The 22101-nt window shown below is 39.5% G+C and overlaps 2 protein-coding genes across 2 annotated transcripts; one reads left to right on the top strand and one right to left on the bottom strand.

Annotated features, from left to right (window-relative positions):
• The first annotated feature begins 3413 nt into the window (after window positions 1-3413).
• LOC139534815 (tumor necrosis factor receptor superfamily member 19-like) lies at window positions 3414-11460 on the top strand. The gene is made up of 9 exons (XM_071334273.1): window positions 3414-3661; window positions 4861-4960; window positions 6228-6406; window positions 6604-6692; window positions 7050-7211; window positions 7416-7517; window positions 7660-8276; window positions 8784-8829; window positions 9542-11460. Exons 1-9 carry the CDS (start codon window positions 3504-3506, stop codon window positions 9832-9834), a joined length of 1746 nt encoding a protein of 581 aa, XP_071190374.1. The 5' UTR covers window positions 3414-3503; the 3' UTR covers window positions 9835-11460.
• Window positions 11461-15775: 4315 nt separating this feature from the next.
• Window positions 15776-20187, bottom strand: gpr83 (G protein-coupled receptor 83). Its single transcript, XM_071334280.1, is given in 4 exon segments — window positions 15776-16558; window positions 16848-16981; window positions 17065-17190; window positions 19781-20187. Coding segments are annotated over 4 exon segments (1050 nt in total). The 5' UTR covers window positions 20105-20187; the 3' UTR covers window positions 15776-16092.
• Between the last annotated feature and the right edge of the window lie 1914 nt (window positions 20188-22101).

Raw genomic sequence — 22101 nt, 5'->3', positions numbered from 1 at the left:
TTTGTCCATGTGTGGTTCCCTGCATTTTCTAGTGTCAATTTGTGTCGTGTCGAGTAAAAGTTTGGAACCACTTCTGCAAGGCTCTGCTGTGGTTGTGTTGTGCTGTACTCTGAGGCTACCCACAGATTAAATATTAACATCATCGGTACGGTAACCATCCTTTCAAAAGAGAAGAAGTCTGATATTCCAATTGAATTTTGGGCTCTTCCTGCCTAGTCACATCCAACATGTCTTGTGTGTAAGAGATGTGGACCAATACACTTGTGCCAACAACCATTGTCTGCAATGGGCCTATGTGAATAAAGGAGAAGCAGCCAGATGGAACTCACTAAGATTTATCAACGTCATCTGGTCAGTGTTCACTGTGCCATTGGATGATCTAAAATCACATACAGTAGCTCAGAAATTTGATGTGGTGAAAGTAGAAAGTAGTTCATATTTTTCATGGATTCATACAAGTCACCACTAACTCTGCAGTGACAGGCACACTGCGACAAAACAGTATAAATCCTCCCAGGGGTAACATTAAATTACTGTATGTCTTGTTATATATACTACATTTGAAAGACACTGACTGTGTCTGCTGACTGTCCAGTCAAAGTCTGCTGACTGTCCAGTCAGTAAAATGAGATTTATTAGACCAACATGACATTGGTATCTTTGTCTTTGATAAAGTAATATGGACAAGTATATCAGACAATAGCACAGCCTACATCATATCTTACTTTCATAAAATGCTGTCCTTTTGTGGGTAATCTTTCGAAGGATGTTTAGGCTTCAGAATGGATGGGATGATTACTGTAATGCTCTGTTTTATACCCTTGAAACCACTTAAGACAAAGCATGTTCCAGGTTATAATATTATCAGGTTACTGGAAAATTCTTGTTTCCCATGGTGATGAGGAGCTAAGGATAAACTGGTGATAGTCTCTTTAGGGAGCTGGCGAGGTTACTTGGGCAAGCAACAAATGTGTTTGACAAAAATGTAACTTTTTCCCTTTGGCTGCAGGTGTTAAATGTTTCCGTCAGGGTTCTTATCTTAAGCATTTCTGTGTCCGCCTGTCTGTGTTTGGCAGTCCTTCATGGCCTTCGGAGGACCAGCTCCCACTGGATCAAAAAACAGTCCTTCAAGTAGGCTACACAGCACTAGGTAAAAGACCACTGGCTGCTTTCTGTCAGCACTCATGATTCCTTCCAAAGCAGCTAAGAGAGCATTATGATGCATTGTTAAAACGGTCACATTAATGCCCTGTTTGCTTATGTTTATGGTTAGATAGAGAAGCCTCTTTGTTGACCTAGCAAAATATGGCTACATGTTTGAATAACGCTTTGACATTGACTTATTTATGTATTTCAAAAATAATGACTGTCCTTTGGTGGTAAACAAAGTAAATAAGTCCATGGTTAACACCACATGACAGTAAATTAAACATAAACCTATTGGTGAGCACTGGGTGACAGTTCCTTTTTGAATTTGAGAAATAAACATCTTGAAAAGTACTTCATGACACCAAAAGGAAATTATTGTGTTAAATCTTGAGTTTAGCTATTTTAAACTTTGTTAAAGACATGGGAAGAAAATGCTTTAACTGCAATATTTGAAAATTGATTTGCTACAAAACTAATTAGCTACAAAATAACATTCCACACTATACAAAGTCAGCACTCCACTTTCTTAGGTGGTCTGAGGGCTTCTTCTGAATAAGAGAAGCACAGTGAATGAGCCAGTCTCCCTGCTGGGTCAAAGAGAGACTTTGCAGGCACTCTGAGACAGTGGGCGGAGCTTCTTTCCATAGTAGAGTACAGTTGTAGAAAGAAACATTACTAGTAATCAAACTGTTTGCATACATTCACACACTAAATTGCCATCAGCCTATTGTTATTTTTTTTATCATAAAGATGTTTGCATTCTTAGAGGACTACATTCGATATTAAGAAAATGATGTTGGAATGACAAAGACAGTAAGCACAACAGTGTAATACCAAGGTCACATCATTCACTGCAAATAGTTGAGATTATGAATATGAGAGAATTCACTATCTTCTTGTTTGTAGTCTACCAGAATACAGAAGGCTCCTCCACCTGTAACAATGGCATTTAAGTCTGACGTAGACTGTGCATGACCTCTGTTTCCTCATCCAATGGAATTCTCTAGTTCTCACAAAACAAAACAACTGTCCAACAGCTAAAACATACATATTGGTGACAAACAATACTTAGCTTCCCATAACTTTCTCGAAAAGATTATGCAAGGCACATTCAACAATCAGACATCTCTATGTCATCTATATCAAACAATGGAATTTGGAGGCTTTTCAGAAGAACATTGTCATGTCTATTGAATCCATACATACCCTATACTATAGCAGCTGTGGTGTAACTGACCCGATATTGAAAGAAGGTAGTCCTCTTGACTTACATAATGCTGCGTTATCCCACTGCCCAGCATAGTTTCTGGCTCTAAGGAGATGACAGGAGTCTTCAGGTATAAAGTAAACATCACTCATCACATAAGTACAGTTCACCTCCATTACCAATGGTCCACTCTGACCTGCTCCTCTCCACATCACCCTCTGCAAATAATAAACATCAGCTGGGCTATGTGATCTGAGTCACATCTACATTGTTTGGCTGCTTTAAAATAAAGAATTGAGTCTACAGTTCAAATGAGAGGTTTGAGCATTTTGATGTCCTCTTACAATGGGAGGATATTGATTCTCTGTAGCATACCCCAAAGGTTTGTTTTAGGGGGTTATGAAGACTGTGTGAAAGTCATCCCACACTTGGATTACTCCCTGTCCTTTGTGAAAGATGTAGACTGAACAATGCTTGCTTGGAAAAAAGATAACTTGTTTCAAGCAGTAACCAGGTCAGCGATGGAATTTAGTAGTAAAGAATGGAGATGGCACAAATTGAAAGTACACTATTGAGAGAAGTATCAAAACTTGACAGAGATTTAGTCTACCCTGGATGAAGGGAAAATGCATTGTCCAACATTAGCCAACATGCTGGTGTGTTATGTTGTGAAATTATGAGGAAAGATTATTACGTTACCGCAGTTTTGATCCTACTGACAAGCACATATTAAAACCCCAATTGAAGCAATTTGATGTTTACTTTTCATACTATGACAACAATTTCTAATTAACTCAAATTAGCCACAATTCTCTAGGAGAGAGAAACATTAAAATGTTTTCATTGTTGTCACAAAAACAATTTTATTTAATTAATATTATTTTTGATCATTTCAATTACACAGAGACATACTATTAGCCTACACAGTCCTTATCTATTACATACTGTACACATGCTACTATTGGTCTACTATATTGCACAGAGTAGCTCTACTATTACACAGACAGACAAGCAGTCTTCTACCGTTTGTTTATTCTCTGTTATTAGCCAATATTCCAGCACTGCTCTAACAAAAATAAGGCTGCATATTCCCAATAGATAATTTTACGCAGAACTTCAGAAGTTTCCCAATTAGTGCGCATTGAGGATGGTTTTGGCCGCCCGACGTGCAGTCTGTAAGGCATGTCAGGGCATGTCCAGATTGGATGAAGTGGCACTGTCTATCGATAGCGTGCTAAAGTATAGGCTCGTGAAAACGATTTTTAAAAGTGTGCTTAAGTATCTTCGTAAAACGTATGGATCAAGGTAATGTGACAGTGAAATATATTTAAATATGTTGTGATACTAAGGGTGGGAGGTGTAATTTATTAGCTTGTAGCCTAAGTGATGGATGTATCATATACGCACCGCTGGTAATGAATTATCTTTCCAGTTGCCAATGAGCTGTTCAACCTTAGTGCTTTTGCTTTGTGGCATTTCATAAAACTGTTAAGTAATCCCACCAATCAATGTTAGTATAGCAGGGTTGTAATTTAAAGTAGAGGATACAGTATGCTAAAACCTCTGCATGTATTCTTTCTCAATAGTGTTAACTTGCTTTTCACCCCTCAACACAACATATAGAGATGACGGATGGAGCCTAGCTGATTTCAGCTTTAGACATTCTTTGCATGTAATTCTATATCCTCTTGTTTGTGTTTTGTTGTCTGCATTTTTACTGTACTTCAGTGACATCAAGTTATGGGATATTGAAAATTGTTCAACATGCACACAAGCAAAACATTTGATTCAATACTCCCTATCTGAGATATCTACTGCAGCCCACATCCTCCACATACACCACCCGTTCTGCCAGTCACATTCTGTTAAAGGTCCTCAAAGCACACACATCTCTGGGTCGCTCGTCTTTTAAATTCGCTGCAGCTAGCGACTGGAACGAGCAGCAACAAACATTCAAACTGGACAGTTTTATCTCAATCTCTTCATTCAAAGACTCAGTCATGGACAGACAGTTGTGGCTGCTTTGCGTGATTTATTGTCTGTACCTTCTTGCCCTTTGTGCTGTTTGTGCCCAATAATGTTTGTACCCTGTTTTGTGTTGCTACCATGTTGAGCTGCTGCCATGTTGTATTGCTACCATGCTGTGTTGTCATGTGTTGCTGCCATGCTGTTGTTTTAGGTCTCTCTTTATGTAGTGTTGTGTTGTCTCGCGTGTCGTGATGTGTGTTTTGTTAATTTTTATTTTTAATCCCAGCCCCCATCCCTGCAGGAGGCCTTTTGCCTTTTTGTAGGCCGTCATTGTAAATAAGAATTTGTTCTTAACTGACTTGCCTAGTTAAATAAAGTTTCAATAAATAAAATAAAAAATACAATATTCAGTGCAGTGGTTAAGATACAGCAATCTCTATGCATTTTGTTTCCATTTTACTCTGTGTTAATTATAAATATAAAAAAGGAGCTTAACTACTGAGCTATAAACTATCATACATATTACATTTTTCTAGGAGTTACATTGCTGTCATGGATTGTTCTGAAACCCAGTACTACTTGAATGGGAACTGCCACCCTTGTCTGCAATGTGGACCAGGACAAGAGCTGTCAGAGGTGGGTATTATTACATTATAGAGGAATATTTTTGTTTTGGAAGAGAATTTACTGTATTTTCACTAAGGACAACAAACAGATAGGCCTATAGACAGATAGGCCATGTCTAGTAGCCTATCCACTCAGCTGAGCAATAATTGTGTGACGAATGGAAAACATTTCTTAACGTTTAAACGGGCATTTTATTCTGGGTTTTGAGTTAATAATAAGGAAAATAAAAATATAAAAAATTCCACGTGAATTCACAATGCAGCTGTGCTGCTGCCTGCAACGGTTTGGGTCTCATGTTTGGGTCACACGGTGCGTCCCTTTCAAATGATTAAGCATTACACCTGTACTACCATTACTGTAACTCAATTCCACCTTGCATTAACTTCTCATCGAAGTTCTCAAAGTATTGCCAAACAGGATTTCACAGTTGTCGCTTGCCATTTTTTCAACTGACTCCAAAATAATTGATTCATCGACTCCTTGCACGTCAACTCCCGGTGTCGACTCCCGTTTCCCCATTTCTGAGTGTCAAGATTCGATTCCTCTAGGAAAGGAGGAGACTGATTAGCTCTGGTGCTTACGATAACTCGGTTAGGGATTTTTCTTAACGTTTAGGATCCCAATTTCCTTTAAACGTTTTAAGGTTTAAATGTTCACACCCTTTACTGCAGAACCAGGATTTGTTATTACTACAGGTGTAGGATCTTAACTGTATCCTTAATTTGCAGAATAACTTTTCTGCAATGCAGGAAATGTAAAACGTGTAGTGTATTTTAGGTTTAAAAAAGCTTATGAAATGTGGAATTTCCATTGAGAAATGTCCACCTTGATTTTCCCTTTAGAAAAATATAGCCTATCAACCCCTACAAAAATGTCCATTAGTTATCCACATAATAATTCACATTTCCTGTTGCTGTAGCAAACTGGCTCAAATGAACATCCTACATTTTTATGAAACCACTAAAAGTTTGGTTTGACTGTCTGTTGTGATCTCACTCTAACATAATCCCACTGGTAGAGAACTTTGTTCCAAGTTCACACAAGTCCACTTGGCAGGCATGCTAAGGATCTTCACATTTGGGTTCACCCATGACCTAAAATAACCCCAGTGCTCATTGGAAGGGGAAACAGTCATGTATTTTGTAATCTAGACCTCTAATCATCATATTCATTTCTGTTTCTGTTTTGCAACCGTCTGCTTAAGAAATTAACTTCAGTGAAAACCTTAGCTGTAAACAGGTCTGCACTATATATTTTGATTCTTATTTCCCGGCAGGACTGTGGTTATGGAAGTGGACGGTCGGCTTATTGCATCCCCTGTAATGTCAAGACTTATAAAGAGGGTCGGGGTTACCACTTCTGCAGATTCTGCCAGTCATGTAAACGCATAAACAGGCACCAGAAGTCACTGTGCACCTCTAAAAGCAATGCTGTCTGTGGGGAGTGTTTACCAGGGTTTGTACTGTGCATTATCTCATCGCATTCTTACATATAGTATCTACAGATCTTTATAGTTAAGACATAGCTGTGCTTTTAAGTCATAAAAGCTCTTCATCCAGACCAGAACATGTGGAGTTAGTTTTATTAGCTCGTTTACTTGAAATACCACTATTTCAGACTTTTTTTCCTGCTTTAATTTTATCTGATTTCAGCTTTTACAGTAAGACACGGATAGATGGCTTGCAGGACTTGGAGTGCATGCCGTGTGGTCCCTCCTCCACCACTGAGCAGCAGTGCAGCCGTAAGTCTCAGTAAAGCTTGGACGGGACTCTGAGAAAGGAAAACAACTTCATTATTGAAGTCAATTGTGTAGCCTACTGTTATATTAGAAAATTATCTCCATATGCTGGAAACTTAATTACCCATGTTTTTATTAGCCTCATTTTCTGTGTGCAATTGTTGACGTAGAGAATTAATTGTTTGGGTTATGAGATATTTAAGAATTATAACACTGTTCTTTATTAATAGAATAGTGTTATAATAATTGTATTTGCCAAAGGATCAAAGTCAGAAATTGAAAACATCAAATAAATGTTGTGTGTTTAAGCATTTGCTCAGCCATTTGCTCAGCACCATCCTCAATCCTTTTGTTTTGCAGGAAGCAGAGAAGTTGATGTGGAAAAAGTCTGGAGCCCAGAAGGCCCAGCCCATAATGCTGCTGTTACCGCCACAATTTCTGTAGCCCTGGTTACCATGGCAATCCTAGCTGCTGCCTTGTTTATATACTTCAGACATACCTTACTAAAGAAAATATTTAAAGGTATCTCATTATCCACACGCAAATCTCTCCTTTAATTAAGTTTTTGTTGCATGAGATGTTCACGCAACCACTGATGAAACTGTAATAATGTGGATTCTGTCAGTGTGTTTGTTGAAATCACTTTTATAGTAACACGCAGGGTACAAGTAATCCTCCTCAAACTGTGCCTCCTCTGGCTCATTAATTATCTTCTCTCTCTGAAAGGATGCCTGGCTCCTCAAAGCACAAGTCAGAATGACATGGAGTGTGCAGCATACCCAGTGAACAGGGTCACACTGAACCTGGAGCAGGAAGGCCAAGACTCAGGTAATTATCAGAGTAAAACAGCACCCACCATGCCTTAAACGTCCCCTAATTGACTCATATTCTAGTCAATTTGTGAATGCATGGTTCATAAGGGGTTTGTTAGGGTACTAATGTAACCCTCTGATGACCTGTCTTCCTACAGGTGCATGTGATAACTCTACCACTACTGCAGAAACATTGGCCAGACTGCAGTCCAAAGTGGACATGATTGTCCCTCTGGGGTCCATTGTACTAAGCCCTGACCTTAAAACTCAGGACCACAGATACCTCCTGGAGACCCAGCCGCTGGTGCAGAACTCCACCTGCAGTAACTGCTCATCTGGGTTTGTCTCTCAGATATCCTCTGAGCCGCCCTCAGTCAGTGGGGACGTCCCACTCACAATGGAGATCCCTGTGGGTCCAATAGACAGTGGGGAGTATGTGGCAGGGTCCTTGTTCCTGCAGAGCAGTGACGGATACTGTGCCTCTGAGCTGCAGGAGAGCCCTCTCCATCAGCATGTCCCAGTGGAGTGCACTGAGCTAGACTTCCACAGCACTGCAGCCTCAACACTGGACCTCGACAGTACTACAGACCCAGACTGTAGCTCTGTGAGCCTGGGGATTACTGAGATATCTGAGATTAGGGACGGCTCCTCCGGAGACAGGTTAGGAGGAAGACAACTGAGGAGGAGTCCATCTGACTGCCCAGAGGAGCAAACTGACAGCTGTTGGAGCAGCCATCAACAACCCTGCAACAGCAGTCTGGGAGGCAGTAATGCGGTAATTACCTTTAGGAAAGACAGAGTTGTTTCATCTGTTCTCACACAGATGACCATTTACTCAAAAGTAGTGAGTTTGAGTGAGCAGTCACTAGATGTGGCTGTATTTTATGCGTACACTGATTTTAAAAAAAGCAAATGGCACCCTTCATTTCACTCATAAGTTGTGGCCCATGGGATGCAATGTAAACACACACACACACACACACACACACACACACACACACACACACACACACACACACACACACACACACACACACACACACACACACACACACACACACACACACACACACACACACACACACACAGGCTGATCTCATAAGTTGTGATACCCTCCCATTATAGGCAAGAGACTGGAAGCCCATAGATCATTTGTTTCATGTTTCCCACTTGTCATTTAAGACATAATTAGCTAGATGTTTACAGCTTCACTCATTTAGTAGAGAATGTTTCCCTGGACGAAGCAAAAAAAGTATTCATTCATTAATATTTATATCTGTAGATGGAAACAGTGAGCCTGCTGAAGAAGTGTATTCGAATCATGCAAGGTAGGTTATTCTTCAGTTTACTTGATATCTAAAGCTTATTTTAATGCTTGAGCACATTCAACAGAAACAAAATGAAACATTGCAAATCTCAAAGAAACCATAATACACAGTATATGTGACTGATGAGGGGAAGTTCTGTTGCGGTTGTGGCTAGGGATTTAGTTGAGCTACGTATTCACAGAATCTAAGCTTGTTCTGGATTTCAAAGTTAATGCAGCAGTTTATACCAGTAGTTTTTAAAGTTGTTTTTCATTGTGTCTTGATGGTTTTAAAACGTTTCTTTATCTTGGCCAAGAGGAATAGTCAAATATACAATGTCTTACTGTTCTACAGGCCACATGGAGAAACAGACAATCGTTGTGCCAAGAGGCTTAGCTGCATACTTGGCACCACTGGCTAAATATTCAAGAAGAGAATAAATGTTTTCCCTTTACAGCATGGGCTAGTCCTGAGGTAGTAATGATGACAGCATGATACAATTGCTAGAATTTGCTACCTGTATGCTTCCTGGTGAAGCAACACACCAACTGACCTGGTGTGTGGTCCGCAGAGTATGAAGTTATTTGCACACTGTCACTGTCCATGAGACATTCTCAAATGTTGAATGTAGAAACAGTAACATCCAGTAATAGCTGAATAGTTAACCTTTTGTGGTAGGTAGTCAGGGGGATCTGTGCTCATTTCCCCATTGGTCTGTGTATCTTCTGTCCAGGGGTTCGTCTAGGCAGGCTGCCGCAGGCCTTGGTGGATTCTCTGGCTCTGAAGCTGGACCCAACGTTCCCAGGAGTACAGAACTACCAGCAGGTGGCGCTGAAGATGGGCATATCTCACGAGTTGCTGAAAGACCTGCGCGGGTTTGATCAGGTCTTTCGGTACCTTTCCTCCTGCACTCTGCTGACAGTACCTGAACTGCTCCACACCTTCTATCTCCTGCAAAGGCTTGACACCCTGCTCCTGCTGTGTGAATATGCCCTGCAGTGCTATGTCACAGGATGCACATGCTAACTGTTGATGCTAACAACACTTCTGCCAACACAACCTAGAAGGCTGACATCAACAGGTTATAATATGATCAGAATGCGTACTACTGAACTAGAACCTACCTGGACCTGGAACAACATAACTGCTCAAACTCAGATGTGGATGTGTAAACATTTAGGGGTTCACAGGAAAGCTGTAAAACCTATTGTTGTTATTAGATTATTTGTTTTCCTTGACATGGTCAAATAACGCAAGCATAGATTGGTAACTTTTTTCTAATTTTACACACAGAAACTAGAGACCTGAATAACTTGGTCAAAAATAATGGCACTGATTGACCTATATGTGGCACTGTTATAAGCAGTCTCACTTAAACCCTCATATCCGCCGCCTCGTTTGACCTAGAGACTTGAAACGTATCTAGGTGTTGTTCTTCATACTGAACAAATTTGCCTCAAGGAACCATGAGGTCTGTCGGGACAGATTTTCCTCCATTTTGGAAATCCTTAGAAAAATTTCTCATGAACCATAGGTAACTTCTTCTCATGAAATTCGGTATGTAGGCGCATGGTACATTTCATAACTTAGTTTGAGAAAAGCTAAGTGATTGGTTAAGAGGTGGCTGAGTTATTGATAAATCAGGAAATCCGATTTTACGTGTCCATTTAAATCCTTTGTAAATCCACCCCACAATGGCCTATCAACTTGAAACTTTCTAGAATAATCAAATACATTACCACAATGAGCCATGCTACACTTGGAATTGATATCTTAAAAATATGGACACTATTAACGATGACCTTTTTTGACTATGTAACGCTAAACTTAAAATAATTGTTAAAAAATCTTCTCATCGACTAAATGTCAGATTCACTCCAAATTATGTCTTTGGACAGTAGTCCATAAAGCATTTGAGAAAATAATGTTGGTGCATTCAAAGATGGCTGCACTATACCAGTAGATTCATATTTGAAATCTAAATCTCATGAACCATAGGACCAAATGACACCAACTTTGGAATGTAGACCCATGGTGCATGTCTTAACTTAGTTTCAGCTAACGGATTGGTCGAAAGATGGCTGAGTTATTGACAAATCAAAAATCTGATTTTACGTGTCCATTTAAACCACTGTAAATACACTACATAGTGGCCTATCAACTTGAAACGTGTCATCGCTATCATAGATGTCCTTGTGGTATTGAGAGATTAACATGGTAATGCTTTCACTGATTCCACATAAAGGACGATAGTTCCTACATGATAGGGTGCTTGATTTTCTTGTCCTATTAATCTTGAGTCCTTTCTGTCATCAAGCCTGGTCAGCTATATTTTTATTTTTTATTCGGAATAGATCAAATGTTATTTTTTACCTGGTTTCACATCTAATGTATGTGAATGTTAATGTGACATAATTTACTCTATGTTTCAGATATTTTGTCATGCATCAAATGCTATCCATGAAAATGATGCATTCATATTTAAAAAGTTTGTCAGAAGATACATTCTTTTAAATGCATACTGTACAAACTATGTTAATGGCTGTACTGAATGAATGAAGAAAAAGTATTTCATTTTGTATTAGTATTACTTTTTATACATGTTTTGGACTTTTGTAAACAAAACTAAAATTACATTCCTATTCATGGTAATTATGTTGTGATGTAATTTGTTATAAACCTTACTTAATAAAGAAGTATATAGTCATAGACAGATTTGAACAGAAAACATGGCCAGTTGCTCTATTTCTGCAGCACATAATTGAAAAGCAGACTTAAAATTAAGATTTGCAGAACTAATGCCACACTACTGACATTTCTACTAAGCTACCCTTTAGCAAGGCTTTTACATTGTGTAACAACACAAATTATTTTGTTATGAAATGAAACTTGAGTTTCTCAGCATTGTTCATTTACTTTTCCAAACAAGTACAGCATAAATCAAATCAAATTTTATTAGTCACATACACATGGTTAGCAGATGTTAATGCGAGTGTAGCGAAATGCTTGTGCTTCTAGTTCCGACAATGCAGTAATAACCAACAGTAATCTAACCTAACAATTCCACACTACTACCTTACACACACACACAAGTGTAAAGGGATAAAGAATATGTACATAAAGATATATGAATGAGTGGTGGTACAGAACGGCATGGCAGATGCAGTAGATGGTATAGAGTACGGTATATACGTATGAGATGAGTACTGTAGGGTATGTAAACATAAAGTGGCATAGTTTAAAGTGGCTAGTGGTACATGTATTGCATAAAGATGGCAAGATGCAGTAGATGATATAGAGTACAAGTACAGCATAGAATCACAAGAAATGTCCCCGAAGACATCACAATCCACAGTCAAAAATCAGAAAAAGTACAATAATTGTACATTTGTAGGAGACTGGATATGATTACTTTTATGGTCAAATAAAGCTATTTTACTGTTTTACAGTCATAAACAAGCTGATGGAGCCCTCTGATGTTCTCTATGTGTATTACAGTAGATATCATGATTTCAGTGACATCAATGAGACAACCAATTTGTATTAGCAACCAAAATCATAATGTATTGTTAACAACCATACCAATATCAATTGCTTATACCTTATTGTGTTGTTTTTTTGTGTGGTAAAACTGTAAACTGTTAGAAAGCTGACTTCCCAGAAAGACCATCTCATTTGAGATTGACTAACATGCTATATGTAAAAGAAAATGTGTGTCTTATTTTGTGATATGACATTTCTAGTTGGTGATCTATTGAAAATAATAATATAATTCTGGCACTTTAATCCATAATATGATGAAAATATGGTGGAAATGCAAATGTGAGGTAGTTCACAATATTATACACCAGGTGGCATGAGTAGGATGATGTTCTACTGCGATGAAATATTGTTGTAACGGGTGTCGTCGGAAGGATGAAACCAAGGCGCAGCGTTCTTTGAGTTCCACATAATTTATTGACGAAGTGAAACTTTAGAAAAGAAAAAACAATAAAGAATACAACGACCGAACAGCTTCGTTGTGCAAACTACCTGCACACAAACAAAGAACAAGATCCCACACAGAAAGAGGGAAAAGGGCTGCCTAAGTATGATCCCCAATCAGAGACAACGATAGACAGCTGCCTCTGATTGGGAACCACACTCTGCCAGAAACAAAGAAATACAAAACATAGAAATACAGAACATAGAATGCCCACCCAAATCACACCCTGACCAAACCCAAAATAGAGACATAAAAAGCTCTCTAAGGTCAGGGCGTGACAATTGTCTTATAGGCTTCAAATCAAATTTTATTTGTCCGGAGCGCCAAGTCTAGGTCCAAAATTGTTGTATTCACATGCGCCAAATACAACAGGTGTAGGTAGACCTTACAGTGAAATGCTTACTTACAAGCCCTTAACCAACAATGCAATTTTAAGAAAAATAAGTGTTAAGTACAAGTAACAAATAATTAAAGAGCAGCAGTAAAATAACAGTAGCGAGTCTATATACAGGGGTACCGGTACAGAGTCAATGTGCGGGGGCACTGGTTAGTCAAGGTAATTGAGGTAATATGTACATGTAGGTAGAGTTAAAGTGACTATGCATAGATAATAAACAGAAAGTAGCAGCAGCGTAAAAGAGGGGGGAGGCAATGCAAATAGTCTGGGTAGCCATTTGATTAGCTGTTCAGGAGTCTTATGGCTTGGGGGTAGAAGCTGTTAAGCCTTTTGAACCTAGATTTGGCGCTCCAGTACTGCTTGTCGTGCAGTAACAGAGAACAGTCTTTGACTAGGGTGGCTGGAGTTTTTTGACAATCTTTAGGGCCTTCCTCTGACACCGCCTGGTATAAAGGTCCTGGATTGCAGGAAGCTGGGCCCCAGTGATGTACTGGGTCGTACGTCAAATCTTTTCAGTCTCCTGAGGGGGAATAGGCTTTGTCGTGCCCTCTTCATGACTGTCTTGGTGTGTTTGGACCATGATAGTTTGTTGGTGATGTGGACACCAAGGAACTTGAAGCTCTCAACCTGCTCCACTACAGCCCCGTCGATGAGAATGGGGGTGTGCTCGGTCCTCCTTTTCCTGTAGTCCACAATCATCTCCTTTGTCTTGATTACATTGAGGGAGAGGTTGTTATCCTGGCACCACACGGCCAGGTCTCTGGCTTGTTGGCGTTAAAGGTATAGATCACCCAAATAACAAAACTACATATTGGTTTCCTAACCAGCAGTCTATTGACAAGGTATGACAGTAATCCATGCATTGTGGACCAATATTAGCATTTTTCTGTAATCGGAACAATATTAGCATTTTTCCCGCATCATGTTCAAATCATCTATAAGTGACTTTGTTGAGCTTCACAATACATTTTAGATAGTTTTGGATGATTTTGACATGATACGTGAAAAATGCAGATATCGGTCCCATGACTTGAATGGGATTTGTGCCACAAATGCTAAAACGTTAGTATGTGGAAACAGTGCCAGGGAAACTAAACCAAAGTATGGATTGATGTCATACCTTATTTTTCTAGATCAAATAACATTGAAAACAACCACTAGCTGTGCAGTATTAATTTACCGTCCTTACAAACCACTTAATGTAAATGTTCATTACTGTATTGTACATAGGCTGGTCATCTAGGTTTGTACCTGTAGACTTTCCATCACCATGAAGAAAAATAATGCACAATACAGTAATTGATTACATTGAGACATCAAGTGGTTTATGATGATGTGATGATGTAGAGCATGGCACTTGCAACACTAGGGTTGTATGCACTCACTACTGTAAATTGCTCTGGATAAGAGCATCTGCTAAATTGTAAAAGGAATGAATAGACCATTTCAGTTTTCAAATAGAAATACGTTGTATTTGCAAAGTATTTCAAGAAACTGGAAAACAAGCAAGTATTTTTATATTCCACAAGTATTATCAGATTAACTGTTTTGTACAGATAATTATCAGACTCAAGTTACAAATGCAGGTAAACCCTCAAATACAAATACATTTAGTTTAAATACAAATTAAACACTCACACATAAGCACATCTGATTCCCCTGGCCATGACACTATTTCACAGTGTATATTCAACCAATTTTATACATGAAGATTGTCTATGATTCAACCAGCAGATGGTGTCTGGTGAGAAAAGTACATTTTTCTATCAGGCATGCTGATTGGTCAATCCAAGCCATTCAATAACTTTGTGATTTTTAATGCTCATCTATATATCTAATTATATAAATTCATGAAATTATCGAATTAAGCAATTAAAAGAAAAAGGAAACATTTATGGGAAAGCATTTATATTGGTAGATAGTTCAACTCACAGATTATTTGAATGATTTCAAGTGTCATGATATGACATTATGGGTACTCCTTTAAAGGTATTTCAGTGAAAAGCACATATCATTCAATTAAGTGAACTTGGTCTGATACCATCTACTACGTATGTGGTGAATGGAAAATTATGTAAATAGCTATTTAATTATCAACCTCAATGACATAGCCTACACATAAAAAAGATCACACCCTCCCACCAGAAAGTCTTCACACTTGCTTAATCTTGGCTCATCAGATCTGACTAATTGCATAATGCTATGGCAGGGCCAGGAAAAATCCTTGAGGGCCACACACATAACTGGTGATTTTACTTCCTCCATCTGATCAGGGACTGAATGAATCAGCCCTGAGAATATATTGTGAGTCAAGTCTAAGGCCAATGACATACACTGATCAACTAACTACCAGGGAGGAAAGAAAAACAGCAATACTACTGTACATCTCTTGAGGGACAGAATTGAATGGGCCTATGCAATAGCGTGCACTAATGAATGATTGTGAATGTTTCAAGTTTACTCTGTGCACAGTTACACATTTACAAACATTATACTATAAAAGAAGAATAGACACTGAAACAAATATTTTTTTACTTGAATTGTGTATCCGTAGGCTATCATGTTTTGAAAAAACACATAACATGCAAAATCACATTAGTTTTATTTACCATTATGGTATCCATACAAGTGTTTCACTAATATTCTCTTTCCCGATTATTTACAAAATATTTTACAAACTACTTCACCATTTTATATATTTTTTACCTCCCCTTAAAGAAATAGACTTCCGTTATTCTCTAATATTTCATATAAAAAGGTCGACCTAGATCTAATTATACATTACATCAACCGAATGGAGATAGGTGCGACCTTCACAGAATCTTATGGAAAGATGTCATTAACCTCTGCGTTAACCTCTATATCTTTATACATAATCTATGTAGTTATAGAGATGACAACCTCAGCATGGATGTACTGCCCTCTTGGAACGCCAAATGAAAGGCAGGGACTTGAGCTCAGTCCTGAAGCTTCCGTTCAGCCAGCAGTAGATAAAAGGATTGTAACAGGTGCTACTCATGGCAAACCAATGGAAGGTGAAGTAGATAGCATTGTTAGTGTTAATGGCCTGGCTGGACACCAAAATCACATAACAGTTTAAAGGGAACCAGCAAATAGCAAAAACAGCCACCACCAACATCAGCATCTTCAGAGTCATCTTCATCCTTTGTCTGTGGGCGACATATTGCGCCAGAGTCACATCCCCTATAGCATTACGCATCCATAGCTTCTTAGCAACGATAATGTAAGCTATGGAGTTGATAGAAAGTGGCAACAAGTAGAGGAGGAAAAACGTGGCCAGGTCCAAGTACTTCCAAAACACATCTGATGGCTGTGGAAAGCTGGGTAGACACACCATTCAAACCTTTCTGTGATTAGGGAAAAACAGGATGTTTGCTTACAGTCTCTACTTTTGGAAGTAAGTAGTTATGGGTTTATAGAGGCTTATATTAGTTATTATAGAAGCTATTAAAGGTAAAAGGTACATTCAAAATCAGAGGCTGTGTCGGCTAAGAATGACTGTAATTGGGTTTTACTAAACTCTGGAAACAGGAGCCATTTATTAGTGTCTAAAAGAAAGCATAAATATTACAGTATGGTACTGATTGTCTGGAGAAAATATGTCATTTACATAAATAGATAATATTGCTCCCTTACCCAAAGTCAAACCGCAGCAGCTTCTGATAAATGGCATGAGGTAGAGAGAAACACGAGGCCGTCACCCAAATCACAACTATACCAATCATGCCTCAAAACATTGATTTCCGCTGCCTCATCGGATGCATGACTACCTGCAAAGAAAATGTGTTTAACTGAAATCATTGTTTAAGTAAGTTCAAGTGAAGAAAGTAAGAAGATACAATAAGTGAGTTACTTGATGTCTGTCTAGGGCAATGGCCACTAGGGTCAGCACTGACACATGAACAGAGCAGTACTGTGCGAATCGGCTGACATGGCACATGGTCTTCCCAAAGACCCAGGTGCTGTTTACAAATCTGGCCTGAAAAACAGAACACATTTAATACAAACACAATCTGAGGTTTTCATTTAGTTAACACTTCCTAACACTTCCTTATTAATATATAAAACAAGTGGTAGTCAACCCTTACAATTATGCCAATTTGGGTGATCATTAAATTGATACATTTGTTCAAACTTGCACAATCAAAGCCATGCTTATAACAGTGCACAGACATATTTTACAAATAAGTCAATTACACTAAACAAAAATATGGGTGACATGTCTGGTGAGTATACAGGCCATGGAAGAACTGGGACATTTTCCACTTCCAGGAATTGTGTTCAGATCCTTGCAGTTACATTACATTTAAGTCATTTAGCAGACGCTCTTATCCAGAGCGACTTACAAATTGGAAAGTTCATACATATTCATCCTGGTCCCCCCGTGGGGAATGAACCCACAACCCTGGCGTTGCAAGCGCCATGCTCTACCAACTGAGCCACACGGGACCACATTGCGACATGGGGCTGTGCATTATCATGCTGAAACATGAGGTGATGAAGGCGTATGAATGGCACGACAATGGGCTTCACGATCTCATCACGGTATCTCTGTGTATTCAAATTGCCATCGATCAAATGTATTTGTGTTCATTGTCCGTAGCTTATGCCTGCGGCAGCCATAAGATCAAAAGATGCATATCTGTATTCCCAGTCATGTGAAATCCATAAATTAGGGCCTAAGAAATGTATTTCAATTGACTGATTTCCATACCATAACCCACCGCTACCATGGGGCACTCTGTTCACAACGCTGACATCATCAAACCGCTCACCCACACAACGCCATACACACTGTCTGCCATCTGCTTGGTACAGCTGAAACCAGGATGCATCCATGAAGAGCACACTTCTCCAGTATGCCAGTGGACATTAAAGGTTAGTATTGCCCAATGAAGTCAGTTACGATGCCAAACTGCAGTCAAGTCAAGACCATGGTGAGGAAGACAAGCATGCAGATGAGCTTCCCAGAGACAATTTCTGACAGTTTGCGCAGAAATTCTTCAGTTGTGCAAATCCACATTTTCATCAGCTGTCTTGTGGCTGGTCTCAGACGATCCCGCAGGTTAAGAAGTAGGTCCTGGGCTGGTTTACACGTGGTCTGCGGTTGTGAGGCCGGTTGGACGTACTGCCAAATTCTCTAAAACGACGTTGGAGGTGGCTTATGGTAGAGAAATGAACATTCAATTCTCTGACAACAGCTCTGGTGGACATTCCTGCAGTCAGCATGCCAATTGTATGCTCAGTCAAAATATAAGACGTCTGTGGCATTGTGTTATGTGACAAAACTGCATATTTTACAGTGGCCTTTTATTGTCCCCAGCACAAGGTGCATCTGTGTAATGATCATGCTGTTTATGCAGCTTCTTGATATGCCACACCTCTCAGGGTGATGGATTATCTTGGCAATGGAGAAATGCTCACTGACAGGGATGTAAACAAATTAGTGCACAACATTTTAGAGAAATACACTTTTTGTGTGTATGGAACATTTCTGGGATCTTTTATTTCAGCTCATGACACATGGGACCATCACTTTACCTGTTGTGTTTATATTTTTGTTCAGTATAGATATTCTGGCCACAAAAGGTTCTACCTTGAACCAAAAAAGTTTTTCCCTGGAATCAAAAAAGGTACTCCTATGGGAACAGTGGAAGAACCCTTTTGGAACCCTTTTTTCTAAGAGTGCAGGGCACAGACGTCATGTTGATCATTATGCATTTGATGTGCATTTAATCAAATAATTATTCATCACCTCTATCAGAAGGATAAAATTGATGATAGTTTGTAGCAGGAGAGAGTAAAATCTGTAAGGGGGACTCAAACTGTAGCTCCTACAGTGCAGAGACAAGCTCCTAACAGCCTGAAGCCTACCACAAAAACCTGGACCTCTGTGAGGCAGTACAACAATCACATACTGTACACCTTTTACAGTATTCCCCGTATCATGAAAAGTGTCCTCATGCACGGAGCCCTAGCTGTGAACCAGAGAACACTTCCCCAATACTTGAGAGAAATGGGGTGAATCCCACCGCTGCCACCAGTGTAGCAGGAGGGAGTGAGAGCTCTAATGGGACTTAAACTGTAACTCCTACAGTGCATAGGAAAGCTATCAGACTGTACCACAAAAGCCTAGATATTATTGCAGTACAACGCTTACACACAGTATACCTGTTACAGTAGTTGTTACAGTAGCCTGTTAGTTGCAAAGGCAAAATAAAAAAACATGATCTGTAATTACACCACAGCCTACCCCCAAAGAGTGCTCCACCCATAAAAATGTAAACAACAGAGCAAATTATTTTTATCTTTCAATGAGAGAAAACATTATGCTACATTTGTGAATATATTCTCCAGTGTCAACAAACATTTTAACAAGTTTAGTTTTAGGCTACTAACCTTAGTAAGGTCTTTATAAGAAGCCTATTCAAAATATAGTCATTATTTAAAATGACAGACTGTGCCTTTAAAGACTGCACAGAAATGCATTTGAAAACAACGAGCCTACGACATAGTCACAAACAAGTATAGACCATATCTGTGGTAACTATTTAGCTCAGGTAACTTACCAGAGTAAAAGGAGTGTTGAGTAGAGTAATCATTAAATCAGCAACCGCCAAATTTATAATAAACAAACTTGTGACAGAATGCATCTTCTTGTTCTTTATCACAACGTGGCAAACCACAATATTCCCAAAAAGTGAAATTATGATAATGACTGAATAAGCTATAATGAGTAAAGTCTTGGTTGTTGAATTCTGTGACGCTGTCTCATATTTAGTTCCGTTGCCGTACATTCCTTCCTCAACATAAAAATTCCAAAATGATAAATTATCTGACTGTGTGTAAAAATCTTGTAAAAAGTATGCGGAACTATTTGTTCTTTCCATCATTGAAAACTAACACGCTCGAATTTGCAATGAGGAACTTCACTTCACCATTCCTTGATCATTTGTGTCTATAAATGACAGATGCTGCAGCATGTATTCCTCCTCGTCTAAACTGGTTGGTCAGATCATTTGACTCGAAGCACAGCTAACCACAGATCCAGCGCTATTCTTTCAGGTCGTCTGTTTGACTTACGTTCGCACCAGAAATAAGGTATTCTGCTAGGCCTACATTGAACAACGAACCTTCAATGGGTTCCATAGGTGGCCATAAAATATAAATTTGTTATAATGTAAAATCCATTCATTTAGAATGAAAGAATGGGAGTATAGGCCTGCATAATATATTATTAGGATATTATAATGATTAATGTATTGATGGATTTCTTGTGTATTGTGTATTTGTGATTATTTTGTCAAATAATTCAGCATTAGTGTCTATTGATACCATGTAATGAAATAAACCATTCTCTCCACCTATCCACCAATGGAGACAACATGGTCTCAGAGGATTTAGTATTATTCTGTACATAAATTGGAAACGCAATCTCTATTTCACTCCACACTGCCCTCTCTTACCTGGACAAGAGGAACACATGTGTGAGAATGCTGTTCATTGACTATAGCTCAGCATTCAACACCATAGTGGCCTCCAAGCTCATAACTAAGATAAGGACCCTGGGACTGAACACCTCCCTCTGCAACTGGATCCTGGACTTCCTGACGGGCCGCCCCCAGGTGGTAAGGGTAGGCAACAACACATTCGCCAAACTGACCCTCAACACGGGGCCCCCTCAGGGATGTGTGCTTAGTCTCCTCCTGTACTCCCTGTTCACCCACGATTGCATGGCCACGCATGACTCCAACATTATCATTAACTTTGCTGACAACACAACGGTGGTAAGCTTGATCACTGACGATGATGAGACAGCCTATAGGGACGAGGTCTGAGACCTGGCAGTGTTGTGCCAGGACAACAACCTCTCCCTCAACATCAGCAAGACAAAAGAGCTGATCGTGGACTACAGGAAAGGGAGGGCCGCCCCCATTTACATCGACGTGGCTATAGTTGAGCTAGTTGAGAGCTTCAAGTTCCTCGGTGTCCACTTCACTAAGGATCTATCAAGGTCCACACAAACCAACACAGTCGTGAAGAGGGCATGACAACGACCCTTCCCCCTCAGGAGGCTGAAAAGATTTGGCATGTGCCCTCAGATCCTCAAAAAGTTCTACAGCTGCACCATTGAGAGCATCTTGACTGGCTGCATCCCCGCTTGGTTTGGCAACTGCTTGGCATCTGACCGGAAGGCGCTACAGAGGGTAGTGTGTATGGCCTAGTACATCACCGGGGCCGCGTTCTCTGCCATCCAGGACCACTATACCAGGTGGTGTCAGAGGAAGTTGTCAAAGACTCCAGCAACCCAAGTCATAGACTGTTCTCTCTGCTACCGCACGGCAAGCGGTACCGATGCACTGGAACCAATAGGACCCTGAACAGTTTATACCCCGAAGCCATAAGACTGCTAAATGGTTATTCCGGGTAGCTATTTGCTTACTATTTAACTATCTGCATTGACCCTTTTTGCACAAACTTTTGTGACTCATTACATACGCTGCTGCTACTGTTTCTTATCTATCATGTTGGCTAGTAACACTATTCCTAGTTATTTGTACATATCTAACTCAATTACCTCGTACCCTTGCACATCGTCTCAGTACCCCGTGTATATAGTCAAGTTATCGTTACTCATTGTGTATTTATTATTACGTGTTATTACTTTTCTATTATTTCTCTAATTTCTTTCTCTCTGCGTTGTTGGGAAGGGTCCGTAAGTAAGCATCACTGTTAGTCTACACTTGTTGCTTACGAAGCGTGTGATTTGAAATAATATTTATAAACCATTCAAATGTATTTGCTTGAGCCTGTCTGGGGTGACAGATGAGCAGGGTTTTCACTTTTGGGACTACTCCATTGTTTTTATTGCACAGGTTGTGGCTATGCC

This window comes from Salvelinus alpinus, chromosome 1, assembly GCF_045679555.1.
Source record: "Salvelinus alpinus chromosome 1, SLU_Salpinus.1, whole genome shotgun sequence".
Classification (NCBI taxonomy): Eukaryota; Metazoa; Chordata; class Actinopteri; order Salmoniformes; family Salmonidae; genus Salvelinus; species Salvelinus alpinus.
This window is presented reverse-complemented; position numbering and strand designations above follow the sequence as displayed.